The sequence below is a fragment of the Mixophyes fleayi genome, chromosome 8, assembly GCF_038048845.1.
Source record: "Mixophyes fleayi isolate aMixFle1 chromosome 8, aMixFle1.hap1, whole genome shotgun sequence".
In the NCBI taxonomy this organism is placed as follows: domain Eukaryota; kingdom Metazoa; phylum Chordata; class Amphibia; order Anura; family Limnodynastidae; genus Mixophyes; species Mixophyes fleayi.
In genome coordinates this window covers 130116350-130138850 of record NC_134409.1, presented here as the reverse complement: position 1 = coordinate 130138850, position 22501 = coordinate 130116350, and the positions used below count along the sequence as shown (strand labels likewise).

General features: G+C 41.0%; 1 protein-coding gene across 3 annotated transcripts in view; it reads right to left on the bottom strand.

Annotated features, from left to right (window-relative positions):
- Positions 1 to 4024: 4024 nt before the first annotated feature.
- Positions 4025 to 22501, bottom strand: part of CIMIP7 (ciliary microtubule inner protein 7) — a 219414-nt gene continuing 200937 nt past the window's right edge. For all 3 annotated transcript variants that reach the window (XM_075183536.1, XM_075183537.1, XM_075183535.1), the window contains exons 3-4: positions 8856 to 8933; positions 4025 to 5044 (exon numbers count right to left, since the gene is read on the bottom strand). In XM_075183536.1, the coding sequence (XP_075039637.1) occupies positions 4625 to 5044; positions 8856 to 8933 (498 nt within the window). In that variant the 3' untranslated portion in view covers positions 4025 to 4624. The remainder of the gene's footprint in view (positions 5045 to 8855; positions 8934 to 22501) is intronic.

The window sequence follows — 22501 nt, the reverse complement described above, 5'->3', positions numbered from 1 at the left end:
TACCGCCAACAGCCAAACTGCAGCTCTGCGACACAATGACCAAATAATGTATTCTGAATGACAAATTAGGGTCCTTGTCCAAAAACTATTTATGTGAATATACAAAATGAAATGTAATAACACGTATATATAATTATTGTTATTGTTTTATAAAGCGCCAACATCTCCTGCACACGTACAGGGAATTGAAAACATGACATATTAGCATGCACTCAAACATGGCGAAACAACAGCAAAAGAGCTTGCAATCCAGAGGAATAAGGGGAATATACCTCGAGGGGTAACTATGCAGGAGAGGCTGCTAATGGTGCCTAGAATCATTTTTTTTTCTTTTGTAATTACGTGCCCCCACAGAATACATATTATAATCACTTTTGCTTATAGATTCCCTTTAAACCCTTAGTTATCGGACCACAGTACATCTCTTGGGAACTGTTTTTTTTTGTTAGTTGACGCTTGGATTGGTTACTTGACTTATCGCCACCATTAATCTCTTATTTATTTATTTATTTTTTGGGGGGGGGGGGGGTATGGGCAAAGCTGACCAATTGTTATCTCAAAACTATGACTAATTTGAAAGTCATCTGAATTTCTGCAGTTTGTTGGTAAAGCAGAGCAAATCCCTCTTCTCTAGGCAATAATACCAGCTAGGGCAGAGCATTTGGTAGCTGTTACACTGATAGAGTTAGAGTCTTGTTGCCCAACCCCAGGAAGCAAGATCAAGGTAGGAGCCCAAGGGTAGGAGCAGCAGATCTGTAGAGACTGAGAAGCCCCAGGAACGTACTAGACGGTAGTCTGGGCTGGCACAGTCCAAGGATAAGCAAGAATCAGGCACACAGGTAATAGACAGTAGCAGTTCACAAAGGGTTCTGACAGTTACCTACTTTCAAGGAATATCTGGAAGTCTAGATCTCTCGGACTCCCAAGAGAGCAAGCAAATCTGCTACAAAGGTGTTGACTGTACGGTGGGTGGAGCCATTCACAAGAGGTAGATCCAGAACACTTGGTCCTAACGGTGATATGAGACGTTTTGGCAAGAAGATGACGTGATCTGTAACTATCCTCTACTTTGCTTATTTGGAATGTTATATTGACAAATGGAACTGGCCAAAGCAGAGGAACATGAAGAACATAAAATCCACTGAAATAATCATTACTGAAAGAAAGTAAATCTACAGTACACATATAATGACAATGGGAACTGCACTGACCTTTGTTGTGGAAAACGTTGCCCCCCCACGAATATGGTTTATTTCAGAATGTGGATTTTCATTTTCGAAGCTGGACAGAGGTGAAAGAGGAACGGGTAGAAGTCTTCAGGGTAATGAGAAAAGTGCTAAAAATATTGATACTGTTAATCTGTAATTTTATCCCCATAGATCTGTCAAACACAAATCAATCAGGTACCTACAAAAAAAGCAGCCCCCCCCATCCTTGAAGGCAGCAGTTCACCCTTGTTCAGATCACCTAAAAAATGCATTCTGAATTTATTTTACATTTGATGTTATTCCGACATAGTTGTTATCAAAGACTAATTTCCATCCTAAACCAGGCTAATTATGTAACAGAATTCTGCATCACTTTGAAATATATATTGGAGGTACAGAAGTAGCTGCTAAATATGACATGACCTAGCGATTAAAATGTAAACCTTTAAACAGCCCAGAGGGAGCCCGTTCCTCTGCGTGTAACAGCTTCTCCGCTGTGCGGAATCTTCCAAGTCAAGAAAAAGTGTTTGAAATGTCACTAATGTTTATGATGAAGGGGTGTGATGGAGGATGAAAGACTGAGCAGCTCTATCTCTTATAAATAGCTCCAAATAACACTAGTCTACGACCTACACACCAACTGCTTCATCGCCTTAGAGGCTTGTGGTTCAAACTGTAGAGATTATACTGTACATTGTTACAGCCGGAGGAAATGGAGACTGTTATAACTTATACAAGCAGGATCCATTGACAAAGATGTCCCTTATTTGCCTTATTCTCTAATTAACACAGCTGTGTATTTACTCCAGGTAAGCCGCATCAAACCTCCAACCAGGGGAACCGATGAGAGATAATGCGCGGTGGATGCAGGCATTTTGTGGGTTGAACCAATATTCATGGGACTCGTGACATCACTTAGACATATCCTTCTTTCTAGTGAACTGACAAATAATGGTACAGCCCACAGAATGGCTCCCTCCTTCCCGCGCAGCCCCCTAGATGAAGGGCCGTAACGAGGGCTTTGTGAGAGGGGCAAACGCCCAGGGCGTAGTGCTGTAGGGGCGCGCAGGGAAATAAATATTTTAGCTTAATTTAGTTACATTTGAAGGCAAAGGGGTGTCAGTTTTCTTTCTTACCCCAGACGCTTTAAAAAAAAGTAATGTCTTTAAGGTATAACGAAAAGAAGACAGTTCCCACCACATCTCTCCTATTGCATTTCGTTAGAGAATAAGAAGACAACTGCAACCAGGCACATTACCGGTGTTAGCAAAGGAGAACGAACAAGCAGGTGCAGGATATTTTTAGTGCTTTTGACAGCAGTGAAAAATGCTTCTCAGTTTTCCATTTGGAACATTCAATAGGCCTCTCACAGCGACCGGCTCTTTGTATTTCGCACCTGATGGGTCGGTGGTTGGTAGAAACACTATTATAACATTCGTAAGAGAGTGTTTACGGAAATTACAGGTTTGCTAATTGTCAAGCTCTGTATATAAAGATGATACATGTGTTTGGAAAATGGAATAAGGTAATATCGGAGGAAGTCACGTAAATGGGAATGTTCTTGACCTTTAAAAAAATGTTAAAAACAAATCTTGGCCCCATAGTTCTTGCAAGAGAAAACGTGTTCATTAATAGACCATTAATAAGAAAAATGAATATATACTATAAATCATTTTTAACACAGTACCATTGCTATTTAGTCTATATGTGTATGCAATTAAGAAAACAATGATGTTTTTATAAACAAGTAAATAATATAAGGAAAATATATATAACAGAAACTATACTAAAATATTTATTTACATTACAAGAGATGGTTTAATTTTCCCAAATGATGAGAATTAACTTAAATGAAATTTGATATAATATTTATAGTCTGCAGAGATTCTTTCATATACATGTATGACATTAATGAAAAGATTAGAAACCGCTAGACAATACATAGTTCATTCCATAATCTTACGTGTTTTCAACCTTTACATTTTCTTTAAAAATAAAAAACATATATATTGTTGTGTTCCTTACCCACTATGTACCCGCCCTCCCCTTTTACCCATTTGTTTATTGTCATTCCCTCCTCCCCACTCCCCCCCCCCCCTCTTTTTATTTCTGTACCCTTTAAAAACTTTTGCAAAATTTAATAAAAACTTTTAAAGGAAAAATAAAAAACATAAAAAAAACATTTTTTGGTGCAATTGGTGAACATGTGTTTTGTGTTTATATATATATATATATATATATATATATATATATATATATGCACACGTCTGTGGAACTCCTTAGTAGCTCAAAGAAAACAATAGTTTTGAGGGTATAAAAAGTTGTTTATAATGTACAATTGTTCAGTTCACTATTATATTTTACATGTATTTAGAAAATTTATTGCTCAAAATTAACGTTTTCAAAGACAGTTTTGGGAGGTTTTTTTTGTTTGTTTTTTTTTAAAAGACACTTTGTTTTGAATCTTTTACAACCAAGGGGTAAATGTATCAAGCTGAGAGTTTTTCCAGTGGGTTTAAAAAACCAATCAGATTCTAGCTATCATTTATTTAGTACATTCTACAAAATGATAGCTAGAATCTGATTGGTTGCTATAGGCAACATCTCCTTTTCAAACCCGCCGGAAAACTCTCAGCTTGATACATTTACCCCCAGACCTCCATGAACGGATTCAGCCACCACAACACCCTGAGTGTAGAAGAAACACAATTTGGTGAAACTTACAGTAAGACATCATTTTTCTCGCGGCTACTGATTTAGTGTTCAAAGCAAATCCATCTAATGGTAGCTATTTATTTATTTTTCTTTACTTTTTTTTAGAACTTTTCTTACGTCTTTATTGTAGGAAGAGATCTTACAAGTTTTTCTTAAGAGAATTTAACAATTTATTAATATATTTATATTCCTAAATTTTGCCATGCCAGCATGAGGGGAAGAGAACAAAAGTATTTGGGAATCCCATGAGCCCTAAATCTGTGGGTATGGAAAACCTTGTTGTTTTTTTCCAAACAAATCCAGACAATAGTCTTAAATTTTGACTACGGTATCTGATCGGGCAAAGTTTGAAAATCATTTTATGTTATAATTTTATAAGTTTGAGAAGAATATTTATCTTTACTGCAATGATCCTGAGCCAATAAAATGATCAGTTCCCTCTAAGAGCAGAGGTCAGCCTAGATTTTTGCAATCAATCCAGGGAATTTTTCCTGATACAGAATATCATATGATGCTGTGATGTATTATTCTAAGATATATATAATTTTTTGTTTGTCGTTTAAAGCTAGACCTCAAGAAGTTTATCTTATATCCAGAGATTTTGCTTTAGACAGTAAATCTATTATTTTGGAGGCCAATTTGTGCTGCTAACCCTGCACCGAGACACCTATTCTGATCCCTGGACTTGGTGTCTCGATGTTCTACGAGCTTTGTTGTATCGTGCTGTCTGGAGTGCGCCAAATGAGACAGTCGGATACGGTCAAACGCTTATACGGAGCAGACATGGATCTCTGTAGCGAGGGGCCGGCTGTTCCCGCCCTGTTATTGTTATAGATGGCTGGCATTTGTTTTGTGACTGGGTCCTGAGAGGCCTGAAGATTGACGTGGCTTTTCAACATGTGCTTATAGGTCGTCAGTCCGCAATACGAGGCTGACGTCGCTCTGTTCATCCTGGGGACCAACAGCTGAGGCGCCTTCCCCGTCTTTTCGTCCAGCGTCCAGAAGTCCGTTCGATAGGTGCTGAGCAGCGGTCTCTGCCTCTTCATTTCCTCCTCTAGAGGGAGCCAGTGAGTGAAGTTGTGGGATTCTCTACTCTTGAGAATTTTTTTCTTGCCAAGTCCCTTAACCAAAAAGGAACAACTTTTACTATAAATGCATTTCTGTGAATTCCTATTTTTTAAGTTTTACACATTTTCTTTATCTTAAACATTAACAATAGTAAACTAAACCCTCACAGAGGCATCATCAGTGTCATGGAAATCAACAAAGAGCAGAATAACGACAACAAATATTAGCAATCAAGAATGCAATACAAAAAAAAAAAGGAAGAAACATAGCAGGCAGAATATATTCATCTAGTGGCTGCTGAGAGTGGCAGCGGCCCCACAATGGTCCTGCCCAAAGTAGGAAACATAAGTAACATATTCACTGCGCATGCCACACGTGAAGGATCTTGCGACCCGAAAAACCCCTGGGGAGAGCTAGACAGGTAGTGGCTGGGCGCCTGCGTGGAGCAGATTACTCAAAGGGGGTCCACGTCCCGCAGCCCCTCCGCATAGGGAGAGGTCCCCCATCCATATTTTATTATTTTTGTCAACTAAATTACGACTGGTATACAAAAATCTTTCGTGACCAACAGTATCATTGTCAAGATGAATACAGTCCCTCAAAGTGGGGGCCTCCGAAGCCATCTATTTTCTGGCAATTAACACTTTCGCCAACATAAACGACGTGGTAATAAGCGGTCCGATAAGTTAATGCGTCTTCCTTACTAGGTTTAAACCAAAGAGACACACCCTGGGATTGATGGATGACATGCCCACTTCCAGCCATACCAAGCAGTCCACAAATTCTCCCCAGAAAAGAGACACCATCATTATCATCATCATAATTTATTTATATAGCGACAACATATTCCGTAGCGCTTTACAATTGGGGACAAACATAGTAAACTAATAAACAAACTGGGTAAAACAGACAAAGAGATGAGAAGGCCCTGCTCGCAAGCTTACAATCTATGGGACCACTGAGCAGTTCCATACAATATGCCAGAAGTCACCCACCCTGGACTCCCACATATTGGGCATACGACCAGCTGACCCCCTCTAAATTTAGAAAGCTGGCGCGGGGGGGAGGGGGGGTAAAATAGGCTCTATGTAGGAGATAAACCTGCATATGGTGAAAACTAGCAGATGCAGTGACCTTATATGGACTCTCAGGCATGTTACCCCCAGTCTTTGGGCCTGATTCATTAAGAATCTTAACTTAAGAAACTTCTTATTTCAGTCTCCTGGACAAAATCTTGTTACAATGCAAGGGGTGCAAATTAGTATTGTTTTGCACATAAGTTAAATACTGACTGTTTCTTCATGTAGCACACAAATATCAACTTTAAATTTCAATGTACAAATAAGCTATCAAGTATTTGTGTGCTACATGAGAAAAGAGTCAGTATTTAACTTATGTGCAAAACAGAATACTAATTTGCACCCCTTGCATTGTAACATGGTTTTGTCCAGGAGACTGAAATAAGAAGTTTCTTAAGTTAAGATCCTTAATGAATCAGGCCCTTTATCACTAACCCCACCTAGATTAGCCTCCCAGGCGAGTCCTGTGACTTCCTATTTACAGTAATTGAACCACGCGTGTGTGAAACGACTTGCCTTACTAGAAGATAATCATTACCATAATTATTCATTCCTTCTAATATTTTTAATGAACCTACTCACTTATCAACAGCTCCTTAATTATCCCCATGCTTACAATCAAACATATCACCTCTGTTCAGGATTGCCAAAACCAACACCCCATCCCCCCCTGCCCTCCCCTGCTGCAAATTGTTTCTGTAACAGCTTATTTCATCCTGGTTTTCTTACATATAATGTAAAGTAAAGCAATTCACGATTACCAGGAATACAGAGATAATTGGCTACACTGTAGCTGTGTATTTCCTTCCTCAGAGCGAGAAGTCACGAAAATATGTACTTAGAGGAGATGTAAGGAAAGGCAAAGGTTCATTTGTATTTGGGATCTAGAGTTTAGAACTGCCGCTTGCTTCCGCAGAATTAAATACATCATTTAGAATTCAAGCACGCACGCCTAATTAGGACGATGCCGGGGACAATGTTTAAACCAGCGAGCAAACAGATTCAGTGATTTGCACTAAGGCAACCCAACATCCTCGCTCTTCTGTGGACAGACCATTTATTGCGGTTGCCAAGAGGAATTGTAAAGAATAAATATACTTTAGAAGCATTGCTGGCGCCGTTAATGTTTACTACGTCCGCTTTCAAGGCACTCTCCCTTTTCTGTCAGCTACTATGGTCTGCAGATCCATCTGTGTGTTCATATATCTCATCTATCCCTACCCCTTGTGTGACATCTCTGGATTTTATGCTGTTAAATTAATAAGTGAGTTTGCAAATGTCAGAAGCCATCTACCTTTGAGGAATATCGTGTATAGGCAACTTATCATCATCATCATCATTTATTTATATAGCGCCACTAATTCCGCAGCGCTGTACAGAGAACTCACTCACATCAGTCCCTGCCCCATTGGAGCTTACAGTCTAAATTCCCTAACACACACACAGACACACACACACACACACACACACACACACACACACACAGAGACTAGGGTCAATTTGAAAGCAGCCAATTAACCTACCAGTATGTTTTTGGAGTGTGGGAGGAAACCAGAGCACCCGGAGGAAACCCACGCAAACACGGGGAGAACATACAAACTCCTCACAGATAAGGCCATGGTTGGGAATTGAACTCATGACCCCAGTGCTGTAAGGCAGAAGTGCTAACCACTACGCCACCGTGTTGTATATCTAATAACATTATATTTATTAGCAAAATCACTTCTTAAATATCCACCCCTTCACGCTTGTCTACCCCCTCCTCGACCCTCATATCCACTCTCTTCTTCCTCCATCCTCCAAGTTCCACTTGAGCCTATTTGCTCCTCTCTTCATCCCCTCCCTCTAGAATGTAAGCTCTCACGGCAGCATCCTCACTATCTTATGTCTCCTGTCCGCCCACTGTCCGTCGTAAGTCCCTTGTCGTGTCTTTTGCTGTGTTTTGTGGCAGTTTGTGTTTGTTTACTGTTTACTTATAGGCACGATATTCGTACCTGTTACCTGTATTGTTGTCACATCGCTTATTCTATATTTGCACCTGATGTTGCTCTCTTGTGTAATTGTATTCATGTATACCATTCCTGTAATGATTGTTTGGCGCTAAAGAATCTGTGGCGACCTCTTTATAAACGATGATGACGATAATTATTTAACATAGAAAGTCAATAAGCAGTGCCTCTAATATATAATGCTATTTACAAGGCAACATATTTTGCTGTGTTATGCTTATACCTCTTTATACTGACTAATAAATAAAGCATTAAAACACCGCAAGCCTGTAATGTTGTTGCTGGGTCAGCCAAGTGTCTGAGATGTGATTTGTTAAACCAGCGGCCATGTAGCAACAAATACAAATATCGTCTATGGTGTCAACCCTTGGTGAACTATTGCAGGATTGTTTATGCCCTACGTAAACAAAGGCACTTCCTTCGACTGACCTTGTTTTTTTGTGGGCTCCGTTGTAATTACCCTTTGGCATTCGTGAATGGCAGCAGAAAATGATGTGTGACATTAGAGCAACGGCCTCTGTGCACTCACATAACTGCAACTGCGGCCTTTATCTGAGTCACAGACAAGCACCCAGAATGGACAAAACTTGGGGCAATCAACATCTGCAAAACTAATCAACTTGGTGCTTTCCGATCCCCATGACGTGAATATCAAAATAGGTAAAATGTTGCATTATGTTTTCAATACAGGACATGTGTTAGAAATGTATTTTATAAAAATGTATCACTTTTGTACTTTATAGGACAACACAAGTTGCAGTATGGTTAGTACTTACATTTTCAAACGAATAAACAGAGCTTGGGAATATATGTCGGTTTTCATGCCTGGAAAAAATATGTTTTGCAGGATTTTCCTGAAAAAAAAGCAAAAAGGAACTGAAATTATTCATGGCATCCGTTGGCGACCAAGGGCCTGAGTCATTAAGGAGAGCAAAGCAATAAAAAAAAGGAGTAACTTTGCACCTAGGTAAAACCATGTTGCATTTGAGGGGGAGGTAAATTTAAAGTGTGGGGACAAATTTATAGTTGGGATAGGGCATGTCCTAGATCAGTGTTGGCTAACCTGTGACACTCCAGGTGTTTGTGAAACTACAAGTCCCAGCATGCTTTGCCAATATATAGCAGCTTATTGCTGGAAGGGTATGCTGGGACTTGTAGTTTCACAACACCTGGAGTGTCAGAGGTTAGCCAACACTGTCCTAGATCAAGTATTTGTGTGCTAAATGACAAAAAACAGCCAGATTTGAACTTAAATGCAAAATATTAAACTAATTTGCACCCCTTGCATTGTAACATGGTTTTGTCCAGGATCAAATTTACTCCTTATTTTTGCCTTACTTTCCTTAATGACTCAGGTCCCAAGAGTCAGGTTACAATTCTGGTCAGGTTATTGTATTAAAATGGAAACATTACTAGCTGTGTATTATCTCCACATGATAATTACTTATAATATTATTACCTCCAAAGCATTCATTATACAAATGACATTAGTTTGCTGAGTACACCAACCGTAGAGATATGGTAAGGTTAGAGGGTAAAGTAATTATTATCAGCAGGTTTAATTTATGCAGAGGTAATTCAAAGCAGAATGAATTTTAGAGAATATTAATTTCCTTTGAGGCTAAAATATTGTCAGGGAATAAAAAAATAACTTAGATATACATGTGTATAATTAGGTGTGTAGGCTATAATCACATTGTATACGTGACGATTCCTAGAGGGTCAAATATACGCACCTAACAACCAATCCTGTGTCATCCTCTACGACATTGAACACTTAATTTCCCTTTCAAAGTTCTACTGGGCAAATGCTGTCAAAATCAGCATCTAACATCTAAATCAGGGGGTGTATGCCAAAGCATTTAGACATAGAGGGCTTGATTCACATCCGTTTCCGTGCTATATCTCTACCCATGCTCACAATTGGACCTTACACCCATGAACGCAATTGCTGGCAATTGATGTCCGAACGGAAATTACACTTATGACTCCCTATGTCTTGAGAGGTAGAACGAGGGAATGAAGGGGCGGCTGAACAAAGCCAATGTACAGTAAAGGTTTGCCCAGGATGTGCCAACGCTGATGAGGTCCATTCTAGTCCTGGGTTTCTTGCAAGTACTCTTGGTTTCAGACGTATCACTTGCCCCAGCTACAGGGCAGGTGCACGTGCTGACTGATAGTGATAACTGATGACACATAGACTTTGAATTAAAAACTACACGTATGTATGCCACTAGCTAGCATGGAACACATATATGCAAGGAAGATAGATTATAGAAACACATTGGGCCTGATTCATTAAGGAAAGTAAGGCAAAAAAAATGAGTAAGTTACAATGTTACAATACAAGGGGTGCAAATTAGTTTAGTATTTTGCACATGAATTAAATACTGGCTGTTTTTTCATGTAGCGCACAAATATTTGATAGCTTTATTTTTACACTGAAATTTACAGTTGATCTAGGACATTCCCTACCCCTATAAATCTGTTCCCACATTTTAAATTTACCTCCCCCTCCAATGCAACATGGTTTTGCCAAGGTGCAAAGTTACTAATTTTTTTTGCTTTCCTTTCCTTAATGAAACAGGCCCATTGTATGTACAGTACACATTAAAACCATCTTGATTTATGTATTTAAAAATATATACAGATGATTTTTTAAAAATATTTTTTTTATTAATCATTAATGATTCATTAATTTTATAATTTATTTAGTTTTTATGCGTTCTGATGTGACCTTTTGTTGAACAGACGACTGTACGTATACTACAGTCTGTGGTGTGTCTCTACCTAGGGCAACTAACATTTAGGTATTGCGTACTCACCCAGATTCAAATAGAAATGTATCCTGAGACTACACACGAGTTCCAAGATCTTTTTTAAAATGCAAGTTGCGTGCAGCTTTAATTTAGAATTCTTTCATTTTGGCAATACCCTGATGCATTATGATTGTAACTGCTACCAAAAAGTTCTTTCGTATATATGGAACATGGAATAAAATATTCAGCTTTATTCTGATGTTCCCCTGCAGCTCTGATTTAAAATTTAAAGTATGTATCATAATACACATTACACAATCTTCCATTAAATTGGGCTTCTAAGATGTGTATAAATATCAAACAGCCTGCAGTCCTCACAACATTTAATGTTTGGTAAAATAAAACGTAGTTCTAAGGAAACGCTCAATTATCGCACGTGAGAATTATAGTAAAGTACGCTGCTGCGTTAATAAAAATGCAAGGTCAATTTACCTACCCTTCAATTGTTTCTAAACACCCATGTGTTCATACCATAATATATACACCAATCAGCCACAGCATTAAAACCACCTGCTTAATATTGTCAGGTCCCCCTCGCGCCGCCAAAACAGCTCTGACCCGTTGAGGCATGAGCTCCATCAGAGTTCTGAAGGTGTCCTGTGGTATCTGGCACCAAGACGTTGGCAGCAGATCCTTTAAGTCCTGTAAGTTGTGAGGTGGGGCCTCCATGGCTCGGACTTGTTTTTCCAGCATATCCCACAGATGCTCGATCGGATTGAGATTTGGGGAATTTTGAGGCCAAGTCAACACCTTGAACCCTTGTCATGTTCATCAAACCATTTCTGAACAATTTTGCAGTGTGGCTGGACGCATTATCCTGCAGAAAGAGGCCACTGTCATCAGGGAATACCGCTGTCATGGAGGGGTGTACTTGGTCTGCAGCAATGTTTAGGTAGGTGGTACGTGTCAATGTAACATCCACATGAATGTCAGGACCCAAGGTTTCCCAGCAGAACATTGCCCAGAGCATCCCACTGTCTCCGCCGGGCTGCCTTCTTCCCATAGAGCATCCTGGTGCCATCTCTTCCCCAGGTAAACGACGTACATGCGACTGGCCGTCCACATGATGTAAAAGAAAACATGATTCTTCAGACCAGGCCACCTTCTTTAATTGCTCCCTGATCCAGCTTTGTTTTTCAAGTGCCCATTGTAGGGGCTTTTGGTGGTGGACAGGGGTCAGCATGGGCCCTCTAACCGGTCTGCGGCTACAGAGCCCCATACGCAGCAAGCTGTGATGCACTGGAAGTTGCTCAATCAATATATAGATTCAAATCAGGTGCTTGAAAGGGTGGGGTTATCCAAAAAGGAAACAAAATAGAGAAAATACCCCAGCTACACTGCCATTGTAACAAGATAATCAGTTTTACTCACTTCACTTGTCGCTTTTTTAATGTTGTGGCTGATCGGAATATAGCTTTTTATCAATAATTTTCTTCAAAAGAACATTTTTGCAACAACAGATGTGTTTGCTAAATACATTAGTAGAGCATATTGTGATCAAAAGAAGAGATAAATATACACAGTGGGTCTGAGTCATTAAGAAAAGAAAAGCAAAAAAAGGAGTAAATTTGCACCTTGGCAATACCATGTTGCATTGGGGGAGGTAAATTTAAAATGTGGGGACAGATTTATATTTGGGGTAGGATATGTCCTAGGTCAACTTTAAATTTCTGTGTAAAAATAAAGTTATTACGCATTTGTGTGCTACATGAAAAAGCAGCCAGTATTAATAAATAATAAACTAATTTGCACCCCTCGAACTGTAACATGGTTTGTCCAGGAGCAAATTTACTTCTTTTTTTGCCTCTATTTTCTTAATGAATCAGGCCCAGTATATTATGCTGTCTGGGTCAATTACAGAAGAAGTGCATTTTTGTTTTATCCACAAGGGATTTCCTCAGATCACTTGGTCCTGTGCACTAATTTGAGCTAAAAGCTTAATGCAGGTTACACAGTTTTCTTTGGCAGGACTCTGAAAGGCGGCAGTAAGAACACATTGAGCTCTGAGGAAGCCGAGATGTTACTACTTGTGAGAGTTCCATCACTATTGAGTCTCTTGCAAAATACAAGAGTGATACATTTAATTCTATTTCATTGATACATTGCTACAGACACTTTACATTTGTGAAGGAAATGTGCTGTACCACAGACTTAACATACATCAAAGGTTGCTGATTGGTATATTTTCAGAATTTGTTGGCAGTTATGTATTGCTTCAATAACATTACACATAGTGGAGGCAGTCATCATGTGATTGCACCAAAAGTCATCCCATCTACTCATTGGAAGTTAGTGACATCATTGAGTCACACGGTACAAGCTAGTGATACCAATGAGGCAAGAAACAGGTCTTAAATTGACCGCATAGCTCCAAGTTGCCCTGACTTTGAGAGGCATTCCTGAATTTTAGACCCAGAAAGAGGCATGGCTTTGTGAAAATGCCTGAGCTCAGTTTGGGGTGTGTACATCATCAACATTTATTTATATAGCGCTACTAATTCCGCAGCGCTGTACAGAGAACTCATTCACATTAGTCCCTGCCCCACTGGAGCTTACATTCTAAATTCTCTAACACACACAGACAGAGAGAGAGACTAAGGTCAATTTGATAGCAGCCAATTAACCTACTAGTATGTTTTTGGAGTGTGGGAGGAAACCGGAGCACCAGGAGGAAACCCACGCAAACACAGAAAGCACATACAAACTCCTCACAGATAAGGCCATGGTTGGAAACTGAACTCATGAGCCCAGTGCTGTGAGGCAGAAGTGCTAACCACTTAGCCACTTTGGCTGAGTTCGCTTTTGAAGATGTCGTGAGGTATGCTGGTGGGCAATTGACACGCGTCAGCTTGAACTGTGTTCTGTTCAACTTGCGATGAACAAACAAAATGCAGCACAAACAGAGCTTTAAATGACTATTCACACTGAATCTTTGGGGCAATACAGGTGATTATTCAAAGAAGCATTGATGGAATAAAATACTGCAGACTGCGTCTATGCTTCACCAAGCACTTTCCCGGCGTTACCCTGAGTGATCATGTGAACGAAGAGCTTTCTTTTTATTAGGAATCCCTTGATGAAAGCCAGCAAGTTGTATATTTGCTCTAATGTCCCGTAAGTGTGTTTGTAAACACTATGTACCGGTCAGAAGTTGTATAATCAAATCCTACATCGGAGGAGCAATTAAAAGCCAAGTGACTGAAGCCACATTTGATTTATCACTGAATTCCCGGAATTCTGCAACACAGAAGAAACGCAGCGTCTATAACGTGTAATCATTTTGCAGTAATAATTATAATTACATACCTCTAATGAACATTAATCATATGACAACTAATCCTAATTATACAGCATAGAAGACAGAGAATTCACACAATACATTACATTGGATGTCTTAAAGGAATAAATACATGTGCTGAATTTATATATACAAACACATTATATAGGTGTAAAGATACTCGGGGGGGGGGGGCAGGGGAGGAATGACAGGGGTTGTAGCTGCTAATGGCCCCAGAGGTGAGGGAAGCCTCTCTGTGTGGGCGGACGTATCAGACAGCGCATGCTCAGGAAACACCCCCGCTATGATATACACATATAGGGTTGGAGCGTTTTTAAAGCTAGTTAAGAGGATGGAACTTTTGTTTTTCATCAACCTGGAGTGGGGATGTAAAGAAGGTAAAGTGCACGGAAGCCTAAAACTTCATGTGTCTTAGTGCTTGGTTTGCAGTGTCCTGTAGAGTTGGTAGAGTCAAACAGAGGGTCCTGACCAGTAATGTTACTGTACATATCAAAGTTTTCTGCTTGCTATCTTAACCATTTGTCATATTGGAACAGCCATACATTTACTAAGGGTTATTTACGAAAATTCAGAACTGTGGCCCTAAAGTACAAATGTATTTTTGTGATGATAGTAAGATATGTGTCTTTTGTGTCTGAAGATTGCACATTTCGGGGAGTCTCCCGAAAGAGCAGGTCCTCCTCCCAGATACCACCCACTTCGCTATTGAAGCTGGCGGAGGCAGGCCATGGTGACGCGATTCATCACAGCCCCGCCCCTTGCAGCATTGAACAGCAGGAGGCGGGTCCACAGTGATGAGATCATGTGACCACACCCCCACACCCCAATTTACCACCTAACTCTGCCCCCTTAGGGGAGGTTATCAATGTTGACAAGTTTGTCTTTAAGAGATAAGAGAAGCCCGAACATTCAGCAATTATGGGGGAAACTATAAAAGTTAGGGTTGCTATAAAGTAATAGTTTTTCTCATCATGAACATTTTTATTTGGTCCTGAAGCAAAGTTGCTGCACCGAAGCACTTAAACCTAAAATTGTGGGGTTTTATTGTGTGTATTTTGAGTTGCATGTATCTAAAGAAACTGTGCACCTCCCCGACCCTACCCCAGGGACAACCAGCGCCTGTGCTCAAAGCAGTTGTGGAACTACAAGTTCCAGCAAACCCTGCCAGCTGTTGACTGATTAGACATGCCGGCGCTTGCGTTGCTACAAGCGTCAGCATCTCGGTGGCTGCCAGAGCTTGCCGGATCTTGTGGAACAACAAAATGTCAGTAGATTTATGAGATTTAAGGGCTTATGTAAAGCTTAACGGACTAATCTAAACCTTGTTCTGCTCTGCAGATTTTAATTTTTTCTGACGATATTTCCATAATGCAGAAGTTCAAAGACGTTCAACGCGGTAATTATTTTCATGACCACAATGAGTAGGTGTTGCTGAAAGGACTGTGTTGTTACAGTGCATCTGTCCTTGGGAGTATGAAATAATCCAAGACATTTTAACAAGAACGTAGAGGAAGACTTCACTCTATTTTCATGACTGTTCAGTAAAATATACAGGTACCAATTATCCTGCACATAGAACCTTATTTATATAATCATTTGTAAATCTCTCCCGCTGTCCATTCTTTTTAAGGTTTCTCTTGAAGCACACATGCTGCTGGACTGCGTAGGACTGATAGAGAAAAGAAGGACAGAAGGTTTTATTCATTTTTCTAAATAAATAAATTAACAGGGGAATGGGGTGTGTATATTCTGCTAACTTATTTTTGGGAGAGGTGCGAGTGTGATTATTTGTAACTTACTTTTAATGGTATAATGGACAGAGATCTTGTCCATTAGGGGTAGCAGCGCCCAAGTTCCTATTCATCCATTACCCAGACCAATACAGCCTAAGGTGGTCTAGAGGTGGCTCCTCTGAGACAGCAGTCTTGCCTTGAACAGACTTATAAAGGGGAACTAGAGGTCTTCATGTTTTATTAATAAAAGCCCAGGCTTTCTAGCTGGGGCGATAGAAGTTATAGGATAGGTAGGTTGGGGTACTATTGTATTGTATATATGTATTCTTATTAGCACTGCTGGTCAGGAGAACCTCATATTGAAGAAATGTTGGTTTTATAATTAAGATAGGACCAGCACTGTCAATAAAATATAAACAATTGATTTAAAAAAAGGGCAGCATCATCCATCCCTTCCCAAACTACAAATTAATCATGTAGAAGAAGTAACTGCTGCAATACTGTCTACAGAAGACAGGTGGCAGTGCAAAGTCAACACTCACACCTCCAACATGTACGTATCTGCTGTAATACTGGCTACAGACAACAGGTGGCAGTGCAACATTAACACTGACACCTCCAACGTGTAAGTATCTGCAGTAATACTGGCTACAGACAACAGGTGGCAGTGCAACACTCAGGACTAAGCGGCTTGGCCGGATGTAGTGTGGCTCTGATAGCAATCCCAGCCAAGTGGTTCTCTCCTGGTGGCAGCCAGACCCCCAGTCTGAATGGCTGGACCAGTCAACCAATCGTAAATACTGGAATATATCTAAACATTTCCCAGGTGTCTGATCAGTTTGAACCATCCTAGGACAATCTCTGTTTCCTTCAGTCAGTGCTGGTACAGCTACATATTCAATTCCCCTGTGAATTGTGCGGTCCCTTGTGCTGGATGCAATTCTCAGGACCTGTTCGTAGTTTATATGTGTACAGAAACTCACAATGTTGTAAAACAATTTTCTGGGTATTCTTTAGTTTGTTAAATAAAGAAAAGAGCCCATTACAGTCTGTTCTGTGAGCTTTTGTAAACAATGCAAGTTGTACAGCGTTCCTGTGACCCGCTGCCCGCTCATTGCCCTGCTGACAGCTGCGGGACACAGCTATAATCTCCATTAAACAACAGACTGGCTTTATTCTTATTGTTTTAAAGCAGTGCGAGCTGCTCCCTCCCGGGGACAGTGAGAGATAAGAGCTATGTAAAGATACATGTTATAGGAAGATTATTTTATTTATAAAGTATTTTACCATGAAATGGAAAGTTGAATTCAATGCCTATGTGTAATATACATTCTCAAAAGGACGGACAGAAAAAAAAATGATACAATTAATGTCACCTGTTAATAACAAAGACATTAATGACAAAACATAAAAAAAATAAAAAATAAACATTCACATGAAATACATTTATTAGGATGTTATTAATGTGTATTGTACATAAAATGCATTTTTACAGTTGCGCCTGATTGCAAACACCTGTTATAAGCAGCATACACGGCCCTCATCACTCTTATTCCACACTTACACCCGACCTGTAGCTGGAGCAAGAGACACGGCAGAAAAACAAGCACCTGAGAGATGCTCAGCGCTTGCTGCGCTCTCGAGGTTGGCGCGCCATTACTGTACACTGACTACATACATACACCCCTTCCCCGTCCCGTTCCCTCACTGAAATTGTAGGCTGTCGTGAGTGTCCTATGAGTTCGAGGATGAATTAAACTTGGCTGAGCTATGTGGTGTATGGTCCGATCAGGGCCGGATTAAGGTAATGGAGGCCCCCGTGCTAAGACCCCCCCCCCCCCACTCTCCGACATACATAATAGAGCATAATATAAAGCTGTGAAGGCCCCCCTCCCTCCTTCCATCACTCCCTGTAGTGCTTCCGCTGAGCGCATTAAGCTCCTTACTGAGGACATGACTCCTAGTCTCACTCTCACGAGATCTCCTTACACGGCGTAAGTCCTACAGTGACAGCAGGCAGCTAACAGCATAACATTTGCTGTTAGCTGCCTGCCATTCTCCTTGACCAGTTGACAGTTGGAGCCGGAGGGGCAGGGACAACCCCGACCCGATGAATGCCGGCGGGCCCCTCAGATGCCCGAGGCCCTTGGGCTCTAGCCCAGTTATACCTCGGGTTAATCCGGCCCTGGGTCCGATTCTGGGCATACGCAGAGTGATTTGGCGGATAATACGCACAAAATCGCCCTTTACTTCCTTATGAATCAGGCCCAATGACTGCTTGTCCACCTACTTTGCAGTTCATAAATCTTCTTTACTTAGTTGCAAACAAAAATGTTAAAAACAAACTGTATTGAAGGATACAAGCTGGACCTTAGCTCCATCACTCTAACAATATAACGAATAGAATGAAACGTTAAGTGATAACACCTACAGAAGCTATAGTTATAAGTTGAAAGATAGGAAGGCAGTAATCACCTAAAAATTATTTGGAGAATCTGGGGACATTGTAGCACGTCCTATCCTGAACTACAAATGACAGTAAGCAAAACAATCTTTGTCCTGAAACATGAATGACATGTGACTGTGAGAGTGACCTATTCATAATGGTTTATTTATGTAAATGGTATCGATCTGTTATAGACCATAAAACAATAGACATGTCTGTACTTCTCATAACTCAATACATATCTGGCAGCTCTACTCTCTATTACCTCCTTGTCATCCGGCTTAGTGTGCTATTTATATCACAGAAAATGCAATAATAAGACAATAGGAGACAAAGACAGTAGCAGACAAAAGTGCAGACCAAGAGACACAAAAAAACAAAGGGAAATCAGAATATGACTTGCAGATTTCAACCATTGCAATCCCTCTAGACCGACATGACTTCTATACAGGGGGAAAAGAGAATTTCTATGACAACAAGCAAATATGAAGAACGTTATCCAGGACGTTACTAGTGTTTTTACATTAATGACCTTTCTCAATTGAATTTCTATGTTCTGCTTTGATACACGTCTCTTTCAAGGCTGCTAAGTGCCTGTTAGAGTCACATTTTAGACTGTAAGTAACCGTATAAAGTCCAATCTGTGCACAAGGCTGCCGAGTGCACACAAATGCATTAAGAAATGTTAATGTACAAAAAGAGAGAGAAGCAGCTTGAGGTAGGGGAACAGCAGAGCGAGATTTTACAATTATCTGTGAAATCTTTTCCTCCGTCTCTGAGCTACAATGAGATGGAAAGTGCAGTCATAACTAGATATCTTAAAATGGAATAATCATGGGCTTGTATAATCAGAAAAAGAAGCTAGCTAAGTGCAAGCATGGTGTGCTACTTCCATGCTGAGATGCCCTACATCCATAATGTGAGATCTGCGGGAACTCAAGTCTAAAACAGTGGTTTTTAGGGATTTGCATGAGAAAATATAGAAATGGCATACACTTCCAGCAATAGTATGCAGGATATACCCAGATTTCAGAGCAGAGCCTAAAGTATGGGTAATATACAATAAAAAATCTTTGTGCAATCAGGGTACTGAAGAGGACCACAAGAGCTTACATTCTAAAGGGAGAGGTTATTGCTGAGATAATAGGAGCTAGAGGGATTGGATGGCAGCTGGAAGTGCACATAGGGAGTAGTATCAAGTGTCACGGTTCCAACGAGGGACAACTGGATCCTGGTGGTTCACTGGAATTGACGTGACTTCAGCTAGGGGCGCGGAGTCTAACAAGTGAAATGGTGTTCACCAGTGATTCCCGCCAGGGAATATGGACTTCGCAGCTTCCACTTGCAGGTCGCGGCCCCCTAGGAAGTTCCCAGCGCACCACGAGAGAGAGCGTAGACTGATGTAGGTAGTATGCGTTGCTACTGGCAACTGACGAGAAGATGAGTCAAGGGATGTTGTTAGGAGCGAATCTACCAGATAGCCTGCTGCGTTGCCACTGGAGATGGTAGTGATAATGAGGTGTAACCAACTCCAGGAGGGAATAGCAGAGTATATTGTGGCGTAGGAGCCCGGAGGTGCAGGAACTCGGAAAGGCTGAGTAGGAATCCCCGGGAACTTGAGACGACACAGGAGCTGTATTCAGTACAGGTGTCAGAGACTGACTGAAAGAACCAGCACAGATTTCAGGTCAGGAAGGCATTAAATAGTGTAGTTCCAATTAGGCAGCCAATAGAGGGCAGTAGAAGCAGAGAAAAGGTTTAGGACGTTCTGCGCATGTGCAGAACAGTGAATGCCGATCCAGGAAGCAGAGAGACAGCGCTGGAGGAGAGCTGCAGCGTGGAACTAGGTAAGTGAAGCTCTGAAGAGGAATCAGGCGAGGGGGGCAGCGGAGACCCGGTTACACACGCCGGCTCCCGCGCTGGACAGCGGGAGTGCGGCGTGTGACATCAAGTAGGTGGTTTGAGAGACCACTATAAAGATTGACAGCTGTGGGAGAGTCTGGTCAGACAGGGGAATGGAGTTCCATATGAAGGGAACAGCACGGGAGAAGTCTTGGAGGCGAGAGTAAGAGGAGGCAATCAGAAAGGAGGCGAGGCGCGGGTCAGAGGCAGTGTGTGATGGAGAGCGTCTCATGATAAGTTGGGCTGGGTACACATTATACAAAATTTCTCTCAATGTGATATCCTTAACAATTTTACCAACGACCGTAAGTCCCGATCAGCAGCCGATTCATGTGTACACACTATAAACATTTTACACAATTTTCCTCTAGATCTGTGCTCTTCACCTGTCGTAACCGTCGGCTGAAGAGATGGTGACTCTGCACACTGCATAGAGATCTATGGACACTCCCGGTCCTGAGTGCTTACACACTGCAGAAATGGAATGACATCCTTCCATCGTTAAACAACATTTTTAGTTCAGTTTAAAAATCAAATGAAACGATACAATGAGCTATAAAAATGATAATCGTTCACACTAATGCGATATCGGTCCGAGCGGTCGTTTATTCTGTGATTGGCCGGATAATCTGCTGAAAAACCTGTAGTGTGCACCCAACCTAAGACTAGAGTGGAGGGGGCGAGCTGGGGGCAGAGGGTCGAGGAGTGAGTGATAGAAGTGGGTTAAGCAGTTGCAGTTTGGAAGTTAGGGTTGGGGGGGGGAAGGGGGGATAGTGCAGTAGTTCGAGAGAATCATCATGTTGAGAGATATAATGATTGTGCCAACAGGTACAAGCAAGTCATTATCTCAACCAGATTTCAGAATTGCATGTAGAAGAAACCATGATCATCTATATTGAATTTACCCTGCAGAAAAACACTTCTAATTAGTTTTCCAGAAAGAAATATATATATAATATTAACAGGTGGAGGTCTGAAAGTGAAGATGTATTCATACCTTGGGCACAATTTATATTTTCACTATACATTTTTCTGTAGTATAGCTCGACTCTTACATACAAATACATCTATGTTTTTTTCCACAAGCTCTGGCTACAGTCATTTGTTCTCACACACAATATATTTTTGCTTCTGGTTTTAATGAATGCTGTCAAATACAACTGTAAGTTGCATCATTTTAGGGTTTCTATTAATTATCATTCTTAAAAACACTTTTATTTACAGCCTGTAAATGTTCTAAAGATTACAAACCACTGACTGTTCCTACTTTTATTGAACGCAAACAAATCCTGCTCTACACATTCGTGGACTTTATTCTCTTAGGGGTTAAGAAGCTGATGAAGAGCTGACAATTATTTAAAAAACAAACAAACAGATATAAAATGCAATTAGGAAAAAAACCAAAAAAACCTGCAACGTGTCCCACGATGCAATGGGTGTATCTAACTCTGTTGTTTTTTAAAATCTCTTTATTGAGTGGTCATAGTAACATATACAAATCAATAGTATGACAATTTCTGGGACAGGAAAGCATTTATGAGAATGTACAAGATGTCACATTAAATTGTACATATATTATTGCTCAGGTTACAAGAAAGGGTATGAGATAGGGGTATGTTTTGGGAGAAGAGGTGGGGCACGTTGTGAGGGTATCAGGTGGCCATAATTTTTGAAGCATCAAAAATGGAATACAAGTTTTACTCTTGGGGGGAGAGGAGGATTCAATTGGCCTTGAGGTGCCGCCAGTCATCTCCTCGATATACGGCCGCACATATTCAGGGGCGGATCTAGACTTTTCTTTGAGGGAGGGGGCGGTTTATTGATTAATCCTGAGTCCTCTCCCGCTCCAATCCTGACTCCTTCCCTCTCCAATCCTGACTCCTTACCTCTCCAATCCTGACTCCTTCCCTCTCCAATCCTGACTCCTCCTCTCTCCAATCCTGACTCCTCCTCTCTCCAATCCTGACTCCTCCCCTCTCCAATCCTGACTCCTTACCTCTCCAATCCTGACTCCTCCTCTCTCCAATCCTGACTCCTCCCCTCTCCAATCCTGACTCCTCTCGCTCTCCAATCCTGACTCCTCTCGCTCTCCAATCCTGACTCCTCTCGCTCTCCAATCCTGACTCCTCCCCAATCCTGACTCTTAACCTCTCCAATCTTGACTCTTCCCCGCTCCAATCCTGATTCCTCCCCCTCCAATCCTGACTCCTCCCCTCTCCAATAC